The sequence below is a fragment of the Crotalus tigris genome, unplaced genomic scaffold (assembly GCF_016545835.1).
Source record: "Crotalus tigris isolate CLP2741 ecotype Arizona unplaced genomic scaffold, ASM1654583v1 scf7180000018053.2689490, whole genome shotgun sequence".
Lineage (NCBI taxonomy): Eukaryota > Metazoa > Chordata > Lepidosauria > Squamata > Viperidae > Crotalus > Crotalus tigris.
This window is the reverse complement of record NW_024096796.1, coordinates 668,612-692,165: the sequence shown is the minus strand read 5'-3', so window position 1 is coordinate 692,165 and position 23,554 is coordinate 668,612. Positions and strand designations below refer to the sequence as shown.

Here is a 23,554-nt window from a genome sequence, read left to right as displayed (position 1 = left end):
TACACTGCATAATTTTATTGCAAAGCTTTTTACATAAAGTCTCAGATGGATACAAAAATAAAAAGTAATAAGCATTGTGGCCAATAAGAAATAATTTTAATTATATTGTTGCCGTTTAAAATATATACAAAACAAATTAAGAGGAAGACATTAATGTACACACATCCAACAGTTAATTATTAAGTTATAATACTAAACTAAAAGAAAAAAAGAACATACTAATTTGATATAAATCACCTAAACAGATGACATATTCATTTAATAGCAATATATCAAATTACACATGAAAATGTGTCTACTTTTGCAAAATATTAGGAAATCTGTAACAGGGAAACACATTGTGTTTTAATTAGTATAAAAACAATCTTTAAAAATGTGATACATTTCTTGAATCCAATTTTTGATATCTGGATAATAGGACTTTTCCTGTCCCTCTATATAAATCTCTGGGCTATTCCTCATATTTGATATAACCTATGTTTCTCAAAAATGGTCAGGTTTCACGATTTTTAAATATAATTCAAACTAATACTGACATCTTTAACTTGAAACTATTTTAAACTTGGAAATATTTACCCACCCATCTACTAATACATATTATTACTCCAAAAGGAAACCAGAACTTGCCACAGCTAAATGCATTACGTTGCCAACAGAGATACAATCCATTTTTTCAATACATTATTGAGGAGGCTAAAATACTTGGAATAAACTCATGAATTAATTTTAACCTCGTGTTTAAGACTTGCATGCACTGATATTCCATGACCTGATTTTGTATGAGACAAAAATAATTCTACTATGTGTAGTTATTGAAATTCCTTAAAATAAACATTACCAAGCAATTAATTTAGAAACTATTCCAGATTCTACCACATTTTCCAACAGAATGGAAACCTATTTTTAAAGAATAAAATATTCATGAGACTCACCATCAAAATCTAATTGTAATTAGGCCCAAATATGTCTAGCTGCTTATAAACCAGGATAAGAGAGATAGTTTTTATTATATTTTGAATCAAGTAATTGCCAATGTGATATTACAATGAAGTCAGTATAAATTGAATACTGTGTGTATACTATACAAAGCAAACCACAACACCTTTTTTGTATATATAAGAGCTGAATAAAAACTGCTAGACTGCTTACCGGTAGTTATAGTGATTATTTTAATTTGACCTACAATTGTACCCACAAAATTAATCCTTATTACTAACCCAATATATATATATTAGGCAATTATTATTGATAGATTTATGATCCAAAAGAAATTTTATAGTTGCTGAAAATGCATCCTCTGTTCTCTTAAAGAACCAAGTTAGCACTTTGTGCATGCTCAAAAATTATACACTTTTGGTTTTTATTCTCCCTCAGTAAACCACCAGATAAAAATATTTAGGAAACTAAATATACATTTTGTCTTAATCTGTAATATAGTAATACCTTCCATGTGCAGTGTACTTTTCAAATGTATCCAACCCATATCATTTTCAATTCCAATAATTATTCACAATTTTCTTGCCCTTGAAATAATTGACAAAGTTTTAAGCTTTATAGCACTTGTTCATCTCAGTCTTTTAAAATCAATTTTGGTCTAAATTGATTTTACCTTATGTTTCATAATGTGTACTAAGAGAGAGACAGACAGAAATATTTATTTTTGTTTAAACATTCAACTACATGGCTTACGTACCAAGTCAAAGAATATTAAGATGTTTTCTGAGAAATGTTCATGCTGTTTCTTTTCAGGATTCATCTGGGTTTTTCATCAGTGAAGCTTCCTTTCACTAGAAAGACAAAAATAACATCCATCCTTATGAAAGAATAATCAATGAAAAGCTACTTTGCTCAGGAACAGGCAAGACACATTTAGCTTCTGATCTCAGACAGGTCAAGCCAGTCTCTCCAAATATAGTGTGTCAAAACAAATATCTCATCTTGTATGTGCCAATGTATGCATCTCACAGTGAACAAAACTATAGCATCAAATATATCTCCTTTGATGTCTAGTATGCAACGTGGTTCTCTTTATTATTTTAGGGAAAATACCTTTAAGTAGTTGAATGTTCTGTTGTGGCCATTTCTCCTTGGGAACAACACCCCTCTGGAATCTGGCCTCTCCCCTCTTTGTGTTTTATCTATAAAGACTATTCTCACAAGCCCTGGGAGGCTGAATGACATTTTTGTTCTTCTACCAATTGATATGATTTGAAAGGAGGAGTGGGTGGATGTGGTGGGTTGCAGCTATGCCCAAGACCTTACATTGTAATTCTATGGTTTGGTTTTGTTGATTGCATTTTGCTTTGCTTTGCTTTACTCTGCATGAATAAGTGGGAATCATAGGACACTTGTGATGTACAGCCTATAGATCTTGTAAAAGAAATAAATAAAGGGCGCAAACACTTTCAGATGATACACAATTAACAAAGACTGCTTACAGTAGTTGTCTCTTGATTTGTTTAAAGTACACTCACGGTCTACATTACAAAAGACAGTAGTAGCTCCATTTATCTCAGAGATATTTAAAAATTATGAAGTGTTGTTATGATCACCTGGTTTAGCATATTAGTTTGCAAGATTTAATGAAATGGGTCAAATGCTGACCAGCAGAAAACTGAGTACTATTTGCTCAGTTTACAAAAAGAAACAAAAATATCCCATGGTAATTTGCCTTACTTCTCCTACTGTTTCAAATATCTCCTCAAATATTTCTGCCAACTTTTTCCTTGATTGGATTCAAGATTGAAGATTCATTCAATTATTATTGGAATAGTTGTATGATTCCAGAGAAATCTATGGTACTATCTATGTATTCTTTAATCTATCTTCCATTTCATATAAAAATCATATATAATTATAAATATATAGCAAAACTGAAATAGACTTGGTTACTCAGTCACCACATACCTACCTATGCAAAAGCATACATATTTAATCATTGGCATTTCCAGACTGGGCTGAGAAAGGACCTAGCCCATTTCTGAAATTCTGAAGAACTATTTCCTGTTTAAAAATATACATGCTATGTACCATATTAAACTTACCGGAACAGCTGCTCTGCCAATAGTCCCATCCTCATTTTGGTGTTTCCTTTGAGATGGAAGTTCTGAGCTTTCTCGATAATCTCGGCCCTTGACATGCTGCATATCAAGTACTACCTGGCTTTTAGATGGAAGAGGTGGTTTATTCTGCCCTATTTCAGACCTTGTTAATTTAATGGGATTCTTGAAAGTTGACAGAGAAGAATCTAAATTGGAACAGGGTTTCTGCTTGTTTTGAATCTTTTCCTTCACTGTATTGTTTTCCTCAGATTGATTAGAACAGGTATAAGAACGAAACCTGTGTGTGGAGACAAGGAAAGGTGGGGAGAATTGTGGCTTGCAAGGTTTGTTGCCATCGGTCTCTTGTGGCTTGGTGAAAGGAAAGTTTTGATCAGGAATAGTTGGGAGTTCTTTCCGGGAGCCCTTAAACAATTCCTGTTCTCTCTTAAATAGAAGCTTGTCCTTGGATTTTGTGAAGTCATACAGTGGATTATCAATCATCTCTGGTTTTGAATATGCTTCCTCTTGCAGCAATGGTTCTACCAAGCTTTTCCTCACTTCACTGTACCTGCCGAAGTTAGTAAATTAAGAGAAAAAGGAAGGTTATGAAACTATTATACAAAGTTTGGGAATGTTTTGAAAATGTTATGCTAATTAATTAATTTCTCTATTAATTATTGTTCTATAGTTGTCCTGTTATATAGTCCTGTTGCCTGAAGTCTAGAAATAATGTGATCTTTTGAACGGTCTGCTAAAGAACAAGCAAAATATGGGAAATTTAGACCAAAGTGGTATAAAACTTACAGTTGATCTTTTCGGTTAGTTGCAAAAGGAGCAGTAGGTCTTGGAGATCCAGGAGACAGAGTGGAAGGTGTAGTAGGAGATTCTAATCCCAATAGTGGAATATTATCTTTTGGCTGTGGATCATAATTCCAAAGGGTAGGTTGTTGATCTGGTGAAGGGATTTGCTTAAACTGGGTTGTTGCAGTGAATGGTTGAGAGGCAACAGTCATCCTTAAGTAGCTAGCATTATTGATCTCTGAGGGCACTGTGTTCCTGAGGAAAAAATTAAGAGTGAGAGAAATGAATAATTATGTTAGACCATATAGTTATTCTGGAGAAATTTGGAGGAGTTAAGGCAAAGTAAATTTGTGCTTCTTTTTAATGCTTTCTTCATTTCCTAGGCTTAAAATATGTTTTACAGGCAGTTTCTCTAAGGTCATCACTGTGGGCCTCAACACAAGAATTCTAGAACAGGATTATCAGATCCCTTTGATTAAGTTCTCAGGCCCAGACATGGGACAGAAGATCAATGTCACAAAAGCAGATGAGTATCAGAATCTGAATTAGAGAGTATCAGAATCTGAATTGGAGAGTATCAGAATCTGAATTAGAGAGTATCAGAATCTGAATTGGAGAGTACACCCTTCATGGAAACCTCCAACAAAATACCTACTGTGGTATTTTGTTGGAGGCACAACTCTGCAGTGGTTCTGCTCTACCTTTGGTGGTGTTTCCAGTCAGTTATAAAAAGGTGATCAAGCCCATGGTTGCTCCAGTGTAAGGGTCATTTGTAGAAACCACACAGATCATTTGTGTCCCCCATACCTTTTACATCTATATGAAACCTAGTTTGGGTTCTGTAATCCAGCAAGATGGAAATGATGTTTGCTTATAAACATCAAGGCTTTTCAAAATATCACTTACAGTAACTGTAACAGTAGGAGGAGCATACCTATAATTAAATGATCCTCCTGCACTTGCAGCTCCTGCCTAGCTTTGGCTGGTGTACAAGTTGCAGTCTTAATATCTGGAAATAGCAACTAATTTCTTATCACCACATAGTTGGACTATTGCAAAATGGTCTACACATGTCTTCCTTTGAAGACAATATGGAAGCTAGAATTGTCATAGAAAGTAGAAGATAGACTGCTAGTGAATAAAAGTGGTGGTCATTGGCTATAAAGCTACATGTGAAGTGGGGCTGAATCTTTAGAGACTTCCTAATCTGAGTCTAGGAAAAAATCTGCTTAGGGTGTTACCTCTGTAAAAGGGCTTTGAACCAGAAAATAGGCCCGCATTTGGCCTCCTTCATTTTTAGCATCCAGGAAGACACTGAATACCTTATCTTCTAAAGGGACATTTGGAATTTAGCTGTGAGTCATTGGGCAATCTTTTAGTTATTGTTTTATCGTGGTTTTAATGGAATGTTAAATGAGATAGATGATAGATGGATGGGCGGATGGGCAGGCAGTTAGGCAGGCAGGTACCACCTATAATTGTTGGTGAAATTGTTATTTTGATAAGGAACATTATCCTTTTCAGTGTAGACCGAAACATCATTTTCACTGGCGACCAACTTAAAGAAGGAAGTAGAGAAACAGCAATTTCTAGTTAAAGAAGGAGCACTATTCCAAGTGGAACACTCTTCTTGATTTAAACTCCTTCAAATCTTATGAAAGTGAGAAATAATGAAGAATCATTGTCAGCAGCTTCTTTCACCTTTTTTTAGCTTTATGGTGCTTCTCTGGCCAGTTGTATTATATTGTGCCTAAAGATGTTTATTGGAATATACACTAGGGATATGCACTTTTTCCTGGCTGAAAATCTTTACCAGCTATTTGTACTTGATGACATTCTGGGGACTGTCCTCGAAAATGTACTTGTTGAGACAAAAACAAAATGACTTCATTTCATGTACATCTCCTTTTAATAACAAAAATAACAAAAATGAAGAATCGTATCATATGAGAAGAAGCTACACAAGTATAAATGGACCATGAGGCTTCCTCAAAGGTGAAGTTCTGTGCTTACCGCCCAATATCATCTCTGCAAGGTTCATCAAGAGATACTCCAGTTCCACGAAACCGAGCAATGGCAGCTGCTTCTTTGGCTACCAAATGAGTGGGTCTCCTGCTGGAAATAGTAGCCCTTTCAGAGAAAATACAAGTTACAGAATTTTGAAATCTTCTGAAAGAATATTTTCATATCACATTTTTTAACATCAGTGAATAGTGAAACAATTAGAAGTCTTACAACCTTGACAACTTATGAGGATGGCCTCAAATATGTGTATGTACACACACACACACACACACACACACACACAAACACACTTCCTAGATGGGAGTGAATCTAAACATGGACAACTCCAGTCTTTTCCAACATTTAAAACCATCATGCAAACACTGTTCTTGAAAACTGGATTTAGTGGTACACTAAACATAGCAAAGATTTATAAAGAGAAGGAGAATAAGACGCTATTTGGGAATTAAATACTCTCATTAAAAATGTGAGAGAATTATGTTAAAACTAATAGCTAATGCTATGACTATAAACTATATTTACAAAGAGATCAGCCCATATGTTTCAGAGAATCTCACAGGTTCTATAATATCTGGTGAGAATGTAAAGTCAATAGATATCTGTAGTACTATGTCTTTAAGGAATACATCATAATTACAGAACAAAAAATTATGCTCTGTCTTATAATTAGTATTAAATGAGGTGAGAATGAAAAAATATTATGTAAAGAAATACTACTGTTCCTGTTGACAGCTGTGAGACAAACAACTGCTAAAAACTGGGAAGAGGAACGTTGAAATTGCTGAATTGAGGTCACAGAGATGTGGGATATAGCAGTTACAAAAACACTATGATTAAAGATGATTAGTGTTCTAGGATCAACAGGAAAAAAATCAGTATTGTACCGTCTATTCCAACAATCAAAATGGTCCTAGATTATTGGTAAGCCATGGATCACATTAAAATGTATTAAAATATTATTTTGGTATAATTTTCCCAAATATTAGTATCTCACTTTATCTCCAATCATAACCTTAGGTTTCCTGATAACTTTCCTAGTTTTTAACTTGCCTTTTTTTGCACTATAGATGTAACCTGTAGTGGAATATGCTATCAATGTAGTACAATATAGGCAAGTAAAGAACTAGGAAAGTTGATTCCATGAATTTTTACCTGGCAGATAATAAAAATACAATGAAAAATGTCATATTTTTTCCAAAGAAAACCAATGTTATGATTGGAGAAAGACTGATAAGTGCAGTCTATAGTGCAACTATAGCCTGTAGTCAATATAGGTGTAGTGTGACACCACTAGTCAACATATCAATCATGTTTGCATATAGACAATTAGTTGCTTTCAACCTACTTGTTGATTTGTTCCCATTCTTTTGCATGGTCTATACAGCTCAAGCCTCTGATTGATTTTTGTCCAGCTGTTTCATCTCGTTCAATTTTCACAAAATCTGAAGGCAAACAGATCCAAATGAAATATAAGTGCTTCTTTATACCTTTATAATGTTATAATTATTATTGAATAACCTAAAGTATTCATAAAGTATACATTTAATTTAAGGTCCAAGGTGACTAGTATGGCTGAACTGTACAATGAAAATAAGAAAAGGATAGCTGGGATACTCTCAGCCAAATAAAACTACTACACTGAGATGGCCCAACTGCTGCCTGAGTGGTAAGCAGGAAAGCAATTGGAAATCAGAAGCTAATCACTGCCAACTGTGCAACTTCTTGTTCACCTCAGAGGGAGCATGAGTATCTCACAGGCCCTTCTATATTTGGATAAGCAACATCATGCACGGTGCAGAAAAAGAATAAGTAGGGAGCAAATGAAATTAAAGGCAGGAGATAAAAGAAAATAAATGGAAATCTAACTAAATCTAGTTTGTATCAATTCCAATCTCAATACTTTCTACATCTTTCTATCTTTGCAAATCATACTTCCTTCTACCACAACTGCACACCAATTCATGTATTGCCTTTTTGTTCTTTAAAATTTAATCTCTTTTTTTGAGGATCTCATCAACTCCATTCAGTCAAATCTTTCTTGATCCTTCTTTGCTCTTGATCCATTTACTTTTCTTTTACTAATATTTGTTTCATTATTTAGTTCTCATTCATTCTTCTTACATGGTAAAACCACCTCAGCTTTTTCATATTGGATACTTCACTTTTGTATTCAATCCACATTTATTTATTGTCTACTCATATTTTTATTTCATCTTGTTTTATTACACACACATTCAACCAACATATTTTGACTGCATTCAATATACTTGCATGTTTCTTTGTAACATACCCAATATCTGTGTCACAGTGTTGGAAGAAACATGCTCTTTTTTTTCCTTTTTACAACCCTATAATCCTTTACTGCTGGATAAAGTTGGGGCGACTGAATGGAATTGAGCGTTTACTGGCTGGATTGGATGCTCTTCCTGACACCTATATGGAGTTTGCAGCAAATATTTTCTCTTTGTGTCCTGAGAGAGAAATATCTGCCGCTACCTGGGATTGAATTCTCAACCTTCTGAGTGGGAGGCGAGCATCTTGACCACTAGGTCACCACACCACTCACAAAGAAATATACTCTTATACACAGCCATTTTCACTTCTTTCATTGCAACATACTATCTACTGCCACTAGCTTTCCACCACTGTTTGCATGTTTTAAAAACTTTCCACTTTAGCATCTTAATCTTCTGTAAATATTCATCTATTTCCTCTCTTTTTTTGCCATGTGTGTGCAACTTGCAGTCATGCACTGTTTATTCTCTATTAATTGCAATTACTTTAATCTGACATATGGTAGCAGTGTTCCAATATCTCAGGGGTTGCCACAAAGAAGAGGGAGTCAAGCTATTCTCCAAAGCACCTGAAGGCAGGACAAGAAGCAACGGATGGAAACTAACCAAAGAGAGAAGCAACCTAGAAATAAGGAGAAATTTCCTGACAGTTAGAACAATTAATCAGTGGAACAACCTGCCTCCAGAAGCTGTGAATGCTCCAACACTGGAAGTTTTTAAAAAGAGACTGTACAGCCATTTGAAATGGTATAGGGTTTCTTGCTTGAGCAGGGGGTTGGACTAGATGACCTCCAAGGTCCCTTCCAACAACATCATCATATCACCACCACCACCACCACCACCACCACCATCATCATTATTATTATTATCTTTGATTCATTAATTCAGATACTTATTCCTGTTGGAATACAAACATTCACTACAAATCATTAAGGATTTCAGTTAACAACATGGTATAATTTGCATTAAAAGTATGTATATTTTCTCTTCTTTAACCAGTACTGTATATCTCCAACCCCTCACCACAAGCAAGCATTGCTTGGGTATTTATCCACTATGCACTGAACCACCAAGGCCAAGGGGATATTACAGAATTTCTCTTCCTTCCTGCTCAATGTTGACTCATTCACTGTGCATTCTATTTATTTTTATACATGGTTTATTTCCATCATATATTGCTGTTCCCATATCTAAACTTCAACTGCATATCCATGTAAAGTATTTTATAATTCAAACTTTATTTAACATTTTGCCAAGTGTTTAAATGTTTTTTCTGTCCATAGTGCCACAACTGAAACATATTACACGTTTATATTGCAGATAGTCAGGCAGAGAGCTCCCTTTCTCTCCTTTGTTTGGAAGCAGGAGGGGAAGGCTAAAACTAGATTCTGAACATTTCTAAGCATCCAAGGTCGTTGTTTTGATAATGAGAAATGTTTTTATTGCTAAAATGCTTGTTTTAATGGCATGATCTTTTCAATCATTCTAATTCCTTCCTTTCCCATATTTGCTATTTGTTAGTCTTTATGGAATGACTTTACAACTCTGATGTCACCACTCTGACAAACTTCATCTACCCAGAGATTATTTCTAAGGAGGTGAATTTCCTGCTGAGTAAACAAGCCCTGCTATTGGAATAAATGTTGGAAAATCTGATGAAGTTGATATCCATGAACTGTTTAAAACTATAGGATCAGGCCCAGATTGGACATGTGTATACCATGACCTACCAACATATTCCTGATGTCATGGCCACATTTTAAAAAGTTTATTTTTTGTGAAGTTTAAAATGACTAACAGAAAAACATTTCTCTCCACCAGTTCATTGAATGGCTTTTCCTTGACCCATATTACATTCTGTGTCCATATCCTTACAATCTTCCACAAACATTTATGAGTCTTGCCCTATAAAGTCCAGGTGACGGCTTAGTTTTCTGGTGCAGCCAAGTTCATATCTTGAACTAAGCAAATGTCTTACACAAACAAGCCCAGGTCAGTTGCCCAGCACCATAGAGGAAGTCTGGAATGGAAAAACACTAGTTTATGAAATAAATCTTATAACCCACTCTGTTACATTTTTGGCTGGTTTTAGCTATCAGAAAAACAAAAACAGCTCTTTCAGACTCAATTTCCCTTCTTGGTCAAAAATATGACTGCACAGGAGTACTGGTTTACCGTATAATTTTTCTCTCTGTTTCCCTTGGGATGTTTGTAGCTTGAATTGACCTTGGAAGATCCCTGTGTTTTCTCCATGGTGTGTTAACACAGTTTGAATAGGGACTTCGGATTCTGCAGCTCCACTTCGAAGGGCGATGCAGCCTTCACCTAGAGTACAGTAAGGGACTTGATTTTTATCAGATAGCAAGGGGCATTTTTTTTTTGCTCACACATAACTAATCAATTAGGAATAGATCTGCAATCATATACATTCTTCCTTAAGACTTGGAGAGTAGACTTGCATAGAATTACACTGAGTGCAAAACAATATGCAAAGGCAAATAGAAGCATATGGAGTAATGATGGTTGTGATTAATTCCCAGAGGTATTTTGCTGGCCAGTGTTAGAAGATAAATAGATAGATAGATAGATAGATAGATAGATAGATAGATAGATAGATAGATAGATAGAGACTGGGACTAAATATATTATTGGTGAGATTTAGAATGATTTCACAAAGAAGAAGGGGTCAACTTATTTTCCAAAGCACCAGAAGGCAAGACACGAAACAATGGATGGAAACTAATCGAGTAGAGAAGCAACTTCCTGAGGACAATTAACCAGTAGAACAGCTTGCCTTCAGAAGTTGTAGGTGCTTCATCACTAGAGGTTTTTAAGAAAAGACTGGACAGCCACCTGTCTGAAATGGTATAGGGTCTCCTGCTTGAGTAGAGGGTTGGACTAGAAAATCTCTAAGATCCCTTCCAGTTCTATTCTGATTGAATGATTTAAATGTTCGGATTAGATTATGGTCACCACATGACCCTAATGATCATTCTTCTGGTTCATGTCCCTTTCCAAGTAAGGGAAGTCTTGTGAGCTGGTTCCTCTGTGGACTGTTATATCAGGTCCTGTCTTTTTACCATTGTTGTTTTGATAATGCAGTAATCAAACCAATGGGGAACAGGTTGTTCTTTCTTCCCAATTCTTCTGAAAATCTATGGAAACTTTCTAGTAAGAACTGCCCATTCAGGCTTAATTTTAAAACAATGTTTCTACCACTCAATTTAAAAATATTTAAAAAAATAGAGACAAGGAAAGGAAGTTTTGCAATTTTGTGGGCAGAGAATGGGAAAAAGGGCAAGGGAGAAATAGAAAGGATGTATGCTGAATGTATGTAAATGATTATCACCTTTGACTCTACAAATAAATTTTTAAAAAACCAGCAACTGTTCTTTAGCAGAAAACATGATAAATTGGCATCCCAAGATCAAATGGCTGCCGGGGGCAACAACTGGTTGCTGGGATCTGATGTGATAAGCTAAGCACTACAGCTAATAGGAGCTGGAACTGGACTAGAAAAGAATGAAGTATTGGAGACCATCTGTTGCAAAGCATATAAAAGCAGCTTAGCTAGAAAATAGCAGTTTTGAGTGCAAATTATAAAACATAGGGTGCATATGCAGCTGTCTGGGAATGTGAGGAGAATATTGTCTGCTCTTATATTCAGGAAGTGTGAGTGACCAATATTTGCTGTTGGCCAAGCAGAAAATATAGGTATGTCCTTAGAAGGACTTTTCACATTCTTCCATTACTTTTAGTAGACATCATACAAAACAATTTCTCACCGGAACGTGGTCAAATACATTAAATTTAGAATATACTAGCTGGTCAGGTTTTAAACAATTTTGGGAACTAGCTGTCCTCCAGGTCAGATTGGACTACAATTCCCTTACTGACCAGGCCAGCAATTTTAGAAATTGCACTCCCAATACATCCAGAGAGTGGCTAGTTGGAAAAGCTACTGTAAATATTAGAGGTTCAAATACTGCTTGTTCTCTCCAGACAAAAGAAGCAACAAATTATAATGAATGTCAACTTCAAAAGTTTAAGTATGTGGTGTAGAGTGTTATTCTAATTTCAGTTTAGAGTTATATAAGGTATAGAAAGGATCGACCCTAACTAAGACAAATACACAGGTATGGGGAGATTTAAATGTTTCCTACCTCCCCAACATCAGTTACCTGCTTTTACAAAGTATCTATCATATTTCTTATGCAGGATTTTAAGCAGAAACTATGATGAGATTTGTTTTCTTTTTAACAATAATTTTACAAACCGCTGTGCAAGAGGTTTATGCTCCCCACACTGGTATTGTTTCTCCTTATATTACTGTATAATTATATGTTTATTGTAAATAAATATTATTATAAACAATAATCTGCAATGACATAGAGTATTTAATGTAATCTGTAATTTAGCCACAAACCATGAGAGATATTAATTCCCAAAGAATATATTTCCATTCAGAAACTGTTCATTTTGGGGATGATAAATTTCCAAAAATTATGTATGCTGTGCAAATATAATAAATTTCTATCCTTCTGTATGTAAGATTGTATTTTATTTATAGAAACTACTATAATATATTTCTGAGCAAAAAAGAAAAAAGTAATCTTAGAAATCAACTTTCTCTTTAATGCTCTCACCAACTTGAACAAGTCACAATGATTGATTTGTGAAAACTTAGCGTAAATTTGTTTAAATCTTACCATAGGATTCATCACTGTCTGAAGATTTAATGCAAATCAAAATGTGTTGGTCTAACAGATATTCTGGATCTGAAATAATTGGAGTTAGCTGCAAAGAAAACTCAAGAATTCAGTAAAACTAGAGAAATATATTTATGAAATCTGATATCAGTAAGCAGTACGGTATAAAGTTTCTACACTTACGTTGCTATCTTAAATGCATTGTACATAAATTAAGGTAAATTCTGGATTTCAAGAGATTTTTTTCTTGGTCAAATATGTGCAAAATATGCACCTTTGCTCTTGGTTTTTTGTCTTATTTTCTGTTAGTGAGTCATAAATTATATTGGCAGAAGGATATACATATTTGACAACTAATCTTGGATCCTATACGTGCAGGGGTATAAATCTCCAAATTTAGTCAGTTGCACTTACTTTATATAGTTTGCCTAAAATAAAAGAATTACTGAATGCTGGGAATTTAGAAGTGTAGGGTATAGCGTGCAGTCTTAGTTCATGTCACAGTTAAAAGAGCCTGAGATGGAAATGGGTATCCATCGCTCAAAACATCTTGTTGAACCAAAGGAGAAGAAACTTATCAGGCTTCTTCCAAATTTTAATGTTGGAATCTAGAATATAATACAAAGGAAGTTAACCAGAGTTCCTAGATTTGCTTGGCAGTGCTTAACTGGAAAGATACCGGCTTGAATTTCAATTCAACATGTTCTTCTAAGCATTTTAATTACCCATGTGTTCATTTAGTCTGAGGATTTGAAGCAAGACTCCAAAAAAAAAAAAAAAAAAAAAAAAAGCTTTCTGTACTCTATTTTACTTCTTTCCAAACAGATGCCCTTCAGATACAGTCCCAAGGGATAGTAATTCTGGTCTAAAGTATTTAAAGAAGTTCAAACTGGGAAAGCTGACTTATCTGAAACATGCAATTGTGATTGGTCTAAATGCTATAACAATCATTATTGTCATGGTATGACATTAGCATGCGGTCAAAGACAGAATGGAATGTGCAAAATGATGCTCCCTCATCACTAAAAGGACCATGATATAGTGCACAAACAGTCATGAAAACAGCAGTATGCTGAACTCAGCTCTCTCTCCCAGTTTAAATTCATTTTCTGTGTAGCTGGTAAGCCTGTGCTCAAAAAATGAAGTGTTCTTCAAAGAAGTACCATCTGACAGTCATTATGAAAAACCCTGTTCAAGTACTGAAGGGCAAATGCTTCTGCAGAAGCCAAGCATCTGGCTTCATCTTCAGCCCAAGGCAAAATGACTCCGGAGAGTAATGTACGATAGCTATAGGGCCTAACATTGCCAGTGGGAGCTGAACAGATCTCAATCCATATCTACACCAGCAATTATTTGATTAGTGAATGGCAAAAATTGTGCCATTTTGGTATCAGGATAAGAAGGGAAACTCATCAGAAAAGTCAGAATGACTTTAAGGTGGGCTGGGAATGGGACAGAGGTGTGGGGACGACCAGAAATCATTTTTTAAAAAGCTGACTATGTGACAGAAAAAATTGTCATGGTATGTTCGTTGGATGGCAAGTGAGAGAAAGTTCTTATTAAAAGAGTCTGACTATGTAGTGTGGATAAAGTAGAAACCTTGGCTCACATGTTTATGTACAGAAATCCATAACCCAGATTGGCCTCTCATTATGATGTAAACATTTCAAGATGCTCCAGATAATGTTTATGCTGGCTGATTACTTGCAGATTAAGACTTTAAAATTACATGACAAATAGCAAAAATTCTGTTTGATAGGTTGCTGAGTTTAGTGCTGTCTCATGGAGGAGCAGAAAGGATATGAAGAAGAAAATCAGCACTCTTTCCTTATAATAAGAGAATACTGTTATATTTTATATTGATTTTATATGTTTATGTAACCTGTATATATTTTCTCTTTTATTAAAGACTATCTGAAGGACTACAATGAATCTGATACTGGTCTGAGATGGGAATAAAATCCATTACATCATTATTTGTATATGAATTAACCAATTATTATGTAAGCTACATTCAAACAAAACCTATCAACCAACCTTAGGAAGGGCTTCAACAAACTTTACCACCAGTTCCCCTTCGTTTCCTTCCTCATTTTCTCCCTCTTGGCTCTTTACAAAGCCTGTAAAAGTGTTAGAAAAGAAATAAGATGCCAGCTGAAAAAGCACAAGCAATAACACAGACATTTGCAAAACTAAAAAAAACAACAATGTAATAACAAAACTTGGCAGCAAAGGGAAACTGATAATTATTCCTGTTTCTGGACAGCAGAATGGAAAACACTTCTGACTTTCAGTTTATAATTCTAAATGAGTGCTTACAAATTGTATTTGCACATGAACATATTAGTTGTCTCCTTAATATTTTATTCTAGTTAAGAAAATCATTAAGAAGCTCAGTACTTGCATGGACAAGAAGAGAAGGAAAATATGACAAGTCTTCCTACGCCACTCAAAATAGCATAGTTGAAATTCTAATTTAAGATTCTTAACACATGGTTTCCATAGAAATATATGCAAATCTCTGTACAGCCTTTTTTGTGTGGAACGTGGTTAACGGAACTATATGAAATATAAATAATGGAAACAGGATAACAGAGATATACATCCCCTCACCCTCCAATGCAGTTTGGCCCTTTGACAAAGCACAACAAAAATAACCCATTCGGGATATATATTGTTTCATACACAAAAGCTCCGAATTAGGAATCCAGAAATATAATCTTAAGGACAAATTTATATTTATGGAATCACTGCAGATTCTTGTGTGTACATATTAATTCTTGATCTTGCAAAATCACAATTACTTTTAGGCTGCTAACGTATAACATTAAGCTTCAGTCCTTTAATTTGGATTTCAAAGACATAAAAGTTACTTATAAACAGTGATTTTATAGCCACTGTAGAATATATGTGATATTATTTATGAACAAATATGAAATAGTAACCATTTAAAATGAATCATTTTTTTTCTCAAAGCTCAGGCCAGTACACTTGGCTTCTTGTATGTTACTCTCAACAACAGTTCTGCAGATGTTCTAGGACATGCTAATCTGAAGATCTAATGTAAAAACTGGTGGACACAAAGGTTTGGTCAGTATATGAATAGGAAAAGGCCTTTTAGAAGGTTTAGGTAATATGGAAGAAAAGTACGATAAAATAGGTGACAAATACACTCAAAAGCTAGGGACCTGTGACTAGGGTCAACTTTATGCATTTATATCATATATAGCTGAGGTTTGTACCTTGTCCTTGGGAGAAGTTCAACATGAATGATAACTTATTTGAATAGAAACTGTATAGGATTGCATCCTCTCTCTCCCCCTCTCCCCCCCTCTCTCTGTGTATATGTGTGTATGCTCGTACATCACAGGTTCAGACGTTTATATCAAATCTTACATCGCCCGATCTGTATTATAAGCAAAGTTGTATTCTAATATCCTTTTGGGAAAAATATTTTAGCATTTGGGTCTGAAAATATAAAAGTGCTTGTAAAAAATAAAAGCATTTTTACAGAATTTCAGGTGAAAGCAAATAAGGATATATTGTTTAAAAAACAATAATGAAGACCAGAAATTTTCTGCAACAAAGATTCTTGCCTTTCAAATGATAATATAAACATGATACACTGAGAAGCTTTTAAGTAGCTTATTATTTCATACTTAATATAAATATTCTGTAAAACAGTGAATGGGATATCATCTAGAACAGCCTTATTTCTCGCATTAATCTTTCCAAGCGATTTATAAATAACATAACAACCACATGAAGAACAGCATTTACTTTCTAGGCAGCTGGAGTAAAATTCAATGTAGAATTTAGTCTTTGACTTTGTCTTGAGGACAGCACTGCAATGGAGAAATTCAATCTGTCCCAGAGAGTCTGTGTACTTAGCATCTGGGAAAAGAGGGCATATGTTAAGGTTGGCAATAACAGCATTCTGCAAAATTGTTAAAGACATTGGAACAATGGTGTAAAGATTCGCATCTTTACTTAGAAAGGAAAAAAAAATTGCTCACCATTCTTAGAAACAAACTGAGATGTGACAGCAACTTCAAATGTAGCAAAAACAGGACTATGATCGCTTGTCATAATGTCAGTTGTGCATCCTATGATAGGAAAGACAGTTAAGGGTCTCTGTTCTTAACTTTCTAAAGGAGGAAAGAATATGCTAATATTGGCCTAATTGATGCTTAAGAGAACAAAGCTTTTATTTTCAAGTGAAAGAAAGCAGAAAGAACTCAATAGTCAGCACACAACTCCCATGGCATGTCCCTTAGCCACTGGGACTAGGTTACCTGAAAAATAATAATACGAATCCTCCCATGTATTGTCCTTCCTAGAATTCTCCTACTTGCTGTAAAGCGTCAAAGGTACAGCATATGCTCTTTGGCATTATCTTCCTAAAGTTGTCTTTTTTTGTTCTTTCAGTACTAAAATATTAAAATGTTAAATTAATTTGTCCTCTTTGTACTATTTTTTAAATTTTATATATGTTATAGTTCTACTGTTTTAATTGCAACCTTATATATATATTAATGTGTTATGAAGAGCTGATGAGAAATAACCTATAAACTTCCTAATTTCAGATCTGACAAGGAACCAAAATTCCCAAAGAAATAATTACACACACACACAAACACACACACACACACACAAACACACTTAACTGTGCTTTGAATGTAATTTCATTTGACATCGGACCTCAGCTACTTCACAATTTTAACTGAGGAAAACAGAATATCCTAGAAATAATTGCTACAACTGATTGGCTTAGTTTTGGTGGGGGAAGAAAGCATGCAAGGTGTATTTCTCTCACAATTATTCAGTCCATTCTGTTTCCCCACATATCTTAATTTAAGGAGAAAGCATTTCTCAAAAATAGTATGTCTCTTGTTGAGAACTTGGCAATGAAAGGCAATTCTACAGATTCTGCTCTGAATCATTTCCGCTTGAGCCAGCTTTGCTGCTATTTTCAATCTGTTATCTACCCACCATAAGACTGGCACACCACATGCACCAAGGGATATGATTTCCAGAGTACTCGATCACACCAGGATGGCAAATTGTACTTCATCTGCAAACAAAAGATGATTCAATATCAAGAACACATCAATCTGCCAGGAGGTTGCCAAAAAGCCATTGATTTTATTTTCTTCACTGCAATGTCTTATCAAAAGAGAAAATGGTGCTGGCAACAATTATCAACTGAAATGCTACAGTATGCTAGAAGTTATGGCATACCCCTGTGGCTTTCTGCTTGGTGTAGATATAATTCTCCCGGGTGTTTCTTTCAAAGCGATAGGTTGGGGCAAATGTTATTTCTTCCTCCTCTGAAACAGACAGATGGCTGATTATTGTTTTAACTCAGGATCAAAAATCAGTACAGCAACCTCATGCAGATCATTCTAATCGTCTCCTATAGCAGTTTTTAGCACATGTTTGGTTATTTGTATGCAGTCTCTAACCATATGGAACCATTTTCTTTATGCCATTGCATGGGGTAGGAGAGAGAACGAGAGAGACAGAAAGGTTGAGTTCATATATCACATAAAGCATAATTCAATTTACATTTCTGTAATGATTCATCTAATTTGGTTCAGAAGGGAAACTATGGCTTAATATCAATCATAAATCAGTCAGATATATGTGGTAAGTTACATCACACGATGGCATTTTTATATCAAGTAATTACTCTGACAATAATGGATCAATTAATTCTTCAATTATCTCTCTCTTATCAGCTAATTTTTCAGGATATTTGACTCTAGGTTTAATGAGTGAACCTAGTAACAATCTTACCTAGCTGCAGAAACACCTTCTGATCCTTCTTTTCAATGAGGAGCTGGTCAAAATTAAGCAATTCTGTATACTGCTGCTGTCTGATTTTCTGAATGATATTTTCTGCTTCCTGAGAAGAGGGGAAGTGTTATAATTAACAATTAACCCATATTTCTTACATGTTTTGTTTAATAAATGCTCAATTATATATAATTAAGTACAAAGTATGTTCGGAGTCCAAACAAAATTTTATATATGATTAACTCTTAACACTTGAATTCTGAAAATGTTTTAGTGCTATTTAATACCATTATTTCTTTCCTTTGAAAGCACTAAACCAATTTATTGTTAAGAAGACATTAGGGCAGAATGAAAGGAAAGGTTTATTTTTTCAAATAACAAAACAAAACTCTATTTCAAAGCATTGTAGCTCTGATTTCTACTGAAGTCCTCTGTATCTGCTTATAACTAAAACCAGAAGACATATGATTTATAGGACAGAGTCCCACGCCATTGCTAAATCAGAGTAAACTCTACTGTACACCAAGGGGAAATACCTGGGAAGTTCTGATGTTCAGAAATTCTCCATGATTTGGGGGCAGGGATGGCCATTTCATTAATGGAAACAGCAACACAATACAAATCCTCACTGACATGAATAACAAATAACATTTTTAGTGATTTTCCTTCTGAACAATCTGTCCTGTTTATATTAACCACTCAAAATCCCAGCAAAGGAAGATGTATTGAGGCTTTTTTTGTCTATGGAATGACTAAATTGCACAGTTGTGGCTATAGTCAACATTTGCGCTCTTCTGTTTTCAATTCACCTTGGGTAAGGGGTGATTAAAGGTCTTCCTTTTTTCATTGTTTCTATCTATTTATGTAATATCTATCATTTTCATTCTTTTTGCTTTTGTTGTTTCCTTGTTTTTAAATGTGTTTAATAGATTGTAAACCATCCAAGTCACTAGGAATTGGGCAGCATGCACAGTCTAATATTATTAATAATAACAACAGCAGCAGCAGCAGCTTGGGGACAATCTCCTCTTTTGAACTGATAAGGATACTGTCCCTGTATGTATCTATACATTATATCATTTGAAGTGAACGCCATGTCGGAAGGTAATATACACTTCTTTCTTGAATATGCTCAAACAGAGGCTGGATAACATCTGGATTTTTGCACTAAGGAAATTTTCCCTGTTTTTACATTTGAAAACGTAGAACATGAAATCACGAGGTCTCATTATTTACATACGGTAATATATTTTTTCTTTTCTTTTTACACTTTTAATTCTTATTTTTCTTTCTTCTTTATTTTTCTAACATTTTTTTAATATTCTGTATTTTATTAGGGTTTTTTAATTCAATAGTCTTTTTTAATAAAAGAAACTGCCCACCATTGGAGATAACTCTAAGCGGTAATTCAGATCTCCCAGCCAGAAGAAATGAGTAAAACGATGAGTGATGTTAAATGGATTCAAATTCTTGACTCCCAAGGACATAAAGCGAAGAATACTCATGTAGTTCTGATTTCGTCTGATAAAATAAGAAAAGTTTACTCAATATACATTAAATTGTGTTGATCCTTGCCACCACTACCACTACCAAGCAATTTTCTCTAAACTGGTTCCCTCCTATATCAGGCGTAGGCAACCTTGGCTCTTTTATGACTCGTGACTTCAACTCCCAGAATTTCTGAGTTGAAGTCCACGAGTCATAAAAGAGCCAAGGTTGCCTACCCCTGCCCTATATCTATAATCGTATGGTAGGATTGTTGTCCAACACATCTGGAGAGCATCATGTATAGGAAAGCCTGCTAAGGAAAAGGCTGCTTTTAATTGAGATAGCATTTAGCATTTCTGTGCTAACTGAACTCAGCATTATTCAATGTACAATTTTCAATAGAGGAAACTGCCATCTTTCTGCAAAAAAGGTGCTAATTTGTTAGTTTTTAATAGCCATCATTTCCCCTATGAACCACAATGCAGATCAATGGACTAGTGAGATGTAATACAGTGAAATTAATCATAGGATTCATCTTCACACCAGCTATCTATGGCATAAAGACACCCAGCTATGTCCTCATGAAGCAATCATCCCCAAACCACCATAGAGGCAGCTTAAATTCATCATTAATTGTTCCAGCTGTCTTCTAAAGTAATCTAAACGTCATTGTGCTGATATAACTGTGTATGTCATCGTTTCCACAATTCAATAAACATCTGAAATACTCTATCTTTATTCAATGTACTGAAATTACTGTGTTATTGCTAATTTTCCTTTCTTCCTCCAGGTATAATATGAAAAAAAACTCCTTGCAACTCAGCCTAATTAGAAACTATAGGGACTTCCAAATGATCAGCTTTTCCGTCTCCTATCCCTTCTTAATCAACTGCTGGAGAGAAAGCGGGGAAAATTATGAAACGTGTATCACAATGTCATCATGCAAATGCCACTTCTTATGTATTTGAATCAGATGTCAGGATGGAAGTACATAAAGGTGGTATGTGTTTAATGTCACTACATGTTATTTTGATATCATTGTGGATTACTGTGGAAGCCACTGTAAATACAGACATATCTGGAGTTTGGGAGCATAGAACTCAAAGAACTGAATACCCAATTAGTGCTTATAGACAGATTTAGCCAATCTTGATGCTTGATACATAGGTAGTCCTCAACTTAGGACCACAATAGAGCCAAGATTTATATTATTAAGTGAGACATTTGTTAAGTGAATTTTGCCCCATTTTATGACTTTTCTTGCCACAGTTGTTAAATGAATCACTGCAGTTGTTAAGTTAGTGCAGACATGTCAAACTCGCGACATCATGTGATGTTGCGCAATGTATCGGGATGGTTTTGCCATTGCCAACAATGGGGTGGGTGTGACTTCCGGATGACATGTCCAGCATGTGAGCCGGCAGTTTGACACCCCTGAGTTAGTGTAATGGTTGTTAAGTAAATCTGGCTTCCCCATTGACTTTGTTTATCAGAAGGTGGCAAAAGGTGATCACAAGACCCCAGGACACTGCAACTGTCATAAATATGAGCCAATTGCCAAGCATCCAGATTTTGATCAAGTGACCACAGGGATGCTGCAACAGTCGTGTGAAAAACGGTCATGTCATTTTTTTCAGTGCAGTTGTAACTACCATTGTAACAGTCACTAAATAGAGGACTACCTGTAATTTCAAACTCTCCAATAACTGAATTCTTCTCTTGCTACCCGCTCCCCAGTTCTTTCAAGTCAAGTCTGTCCCAATACAAATATGTCACAGATATATACACAAGATATTAAATTGCTAGAATTTCCCCTCTCCAATTTTCTATGTGTTTGTGAAAATTTGATCACTGTTTTGCAATAAAATAATACATTCTCAAAAGCATTTTGACAAAAAGTCAGTTGTTAAAAAATATACACCAATTGAGAACTCTCAGAACATGATTTCAAATAGAGAAAGAGCAAGTAATGTATGGTAAAATGGGCAAAATGTTTGTTATAATATTGAAATGGATCAATGGGAGATTTGCTTAAAAAGACAATAATTCATATTGTCTTACCATTTAAAAGAAAATTTTTTTATAATGATGTTCCATTGATATAGGACACAGCAGAAAATGTCTAAGTTGTATAAAGATATTTATAATCGCTGTTGGCGATGTGAAAAACATGAAGGGACATTTTATCATACCCGTAGACTTATAAAAAAGCAAAAAGATACTGGACACAAATACATATGATGATGCACAGAGTTTTAAAAATTAACATTCAGATGGAACTGGAACTTTTCTTATTAGGATTTACGGACACTATATTTCTAATTGCTGCAAAGGGTGGAAGTCACTTCTTTAAATATCTTTTTTTCTTCCTTTTATAATATTTTTCTATTTTTTCTTCTGTGGTTTCTTAAAAAGTTTGTAAATTTTTCTTTTTACAAGAAAGAGAGAAACCCTCTGATCCATTTGTCAGTATCATGTGATGAACAGGAGACGTATCCTGCTCAACTACCAAAATGGCTCTTTTGTCTAGAAGACCTCCACATTTGAACACAAAAAGAATTGTTATCCATTTGTTAACTATTCTTCTATACTTCCAAATCTCTAAGTAGTTGAATCAGTAAAATTTGGAATAGAAAATTCTGACTGTAGATCATTCCTTGTGTGAACAAGTAATAAAACATCATGTTATTTCATTCTCTGTGAAAAGGAACAGTAGACAGTTACTTTCGGTCATCAGAGTAGCTATGCTAAAACAAGTTCGAGGATAAATTTCGTTTCTTCCTTTTAAGACAGAACCAGCCCCTAATGCAGGCCACCCTTTAAGCAATGAACATGCCAAGTGGACAGAAGGAAGGACCTGCAGTTTGTGTTGCCATGGGAATGTGGAAGTGTGAAAGGAAGTTGAAACTGGGCCATAGAAAGGAGGGAACGTATGGTGATTTAACACAGCTTATCTGCTTTGCTTTATATAGGCACATGAGCTGAAATTCTAGATCTAATTCTAGTTCCAATTCCACAGAGCCAAAGAGTTATAGATGTAACATACAAATCTAAATGATTGAGACATACAATGGTCCTAGAAGAGAAATGTTTCCTGTTGACCTTTAGCAAAAGGAAACACAAACAAAGCAAAACAATCACCACTTAATGATCTAGCATTTTCTTTGATGAAGAGACTCTATAATTTCAATGATCTATGTTTTTTCTGGGAATGCTTAGTAACATACTGACTTTCTTAGTCCTGAAAAAGACAGCATAATGGACTGCATACAGATTGCCTATATTAGCCAACATTTGAGAGCTTTATTTACATCTTTATTTTGACTATGGCTGTTGAACAGTTACTGAATTCAGCGAAGTTAAGAAAAGAAGTGTATTTTTATAGCGTTTAACTCTT

The 23,554-nt window shown here is 34.9% G+C and overlaps 1 protein-coding gene across 3 annotated transcripts in view; it reads right to left on the bottom strand.

Moving 5' to 3' along the window:
* The window catches only part of INPP5D (inositol polyphosphate-5-phosphatase D), an 83,339-nt gene continuing 59,785 nt past the window's right edge, over positions 1-23,554 (bottom strand). For all 3 annotated transcript variants that reach the window (XM_039347107.1, XM_039347108.1, XM_039347109.1), the window contains 14 exons: positions 20,052-20,190; positions 18,670-18,778; positions 18,112-18,200; positions 17,863-17,944; positions 16,887-16,976; positions 16,651-16,764; positions 14,908-14,990; positions 12,871-12,958; positions 10,337-10,486; positions 7,213-7,309; positions 5,856-5,972; positions 3,846-4,097; positions 3,045-3,609; positions 1-1,787 (listed from right to left, as the gene is read on the bottom strand). In XM_039347107.1, coding sequence (XP_039203041.1) covers positions 1,785-1,787; positions 3,045-3,609; positions 3,846-4,097; positions 5,856-5,972; positions 7,213-7,309; positions 10,337-10,486; positions 12,871-12,958; positions 14,908-14,990; positions 16,651-16,764; positions 16,887-16,976; positions 17,863-17,944; positions 18,112-18,200; positions 18,670-18,778; positions 20,052-20,190 — 1,978 coding nt within the window. In that variant the 3' untranslated portion in view covers positions 1-1,784. The remainder of the gene's footprint in view (positions 1,788-3,044; positions 3,610-3,845; positions 4,098-5,855; positions 5,973-7,212; positions 7,310-10,336; positions 10,487-12,870; positions 12,959-14,907; positions 14,991-16,650; positions 16,765-16,886; positions 16,977-17,862; positions 17,945-18,111; positions 18,201-18,669; positions 18,779-20,051; positions 20,191-23,554) is intronic.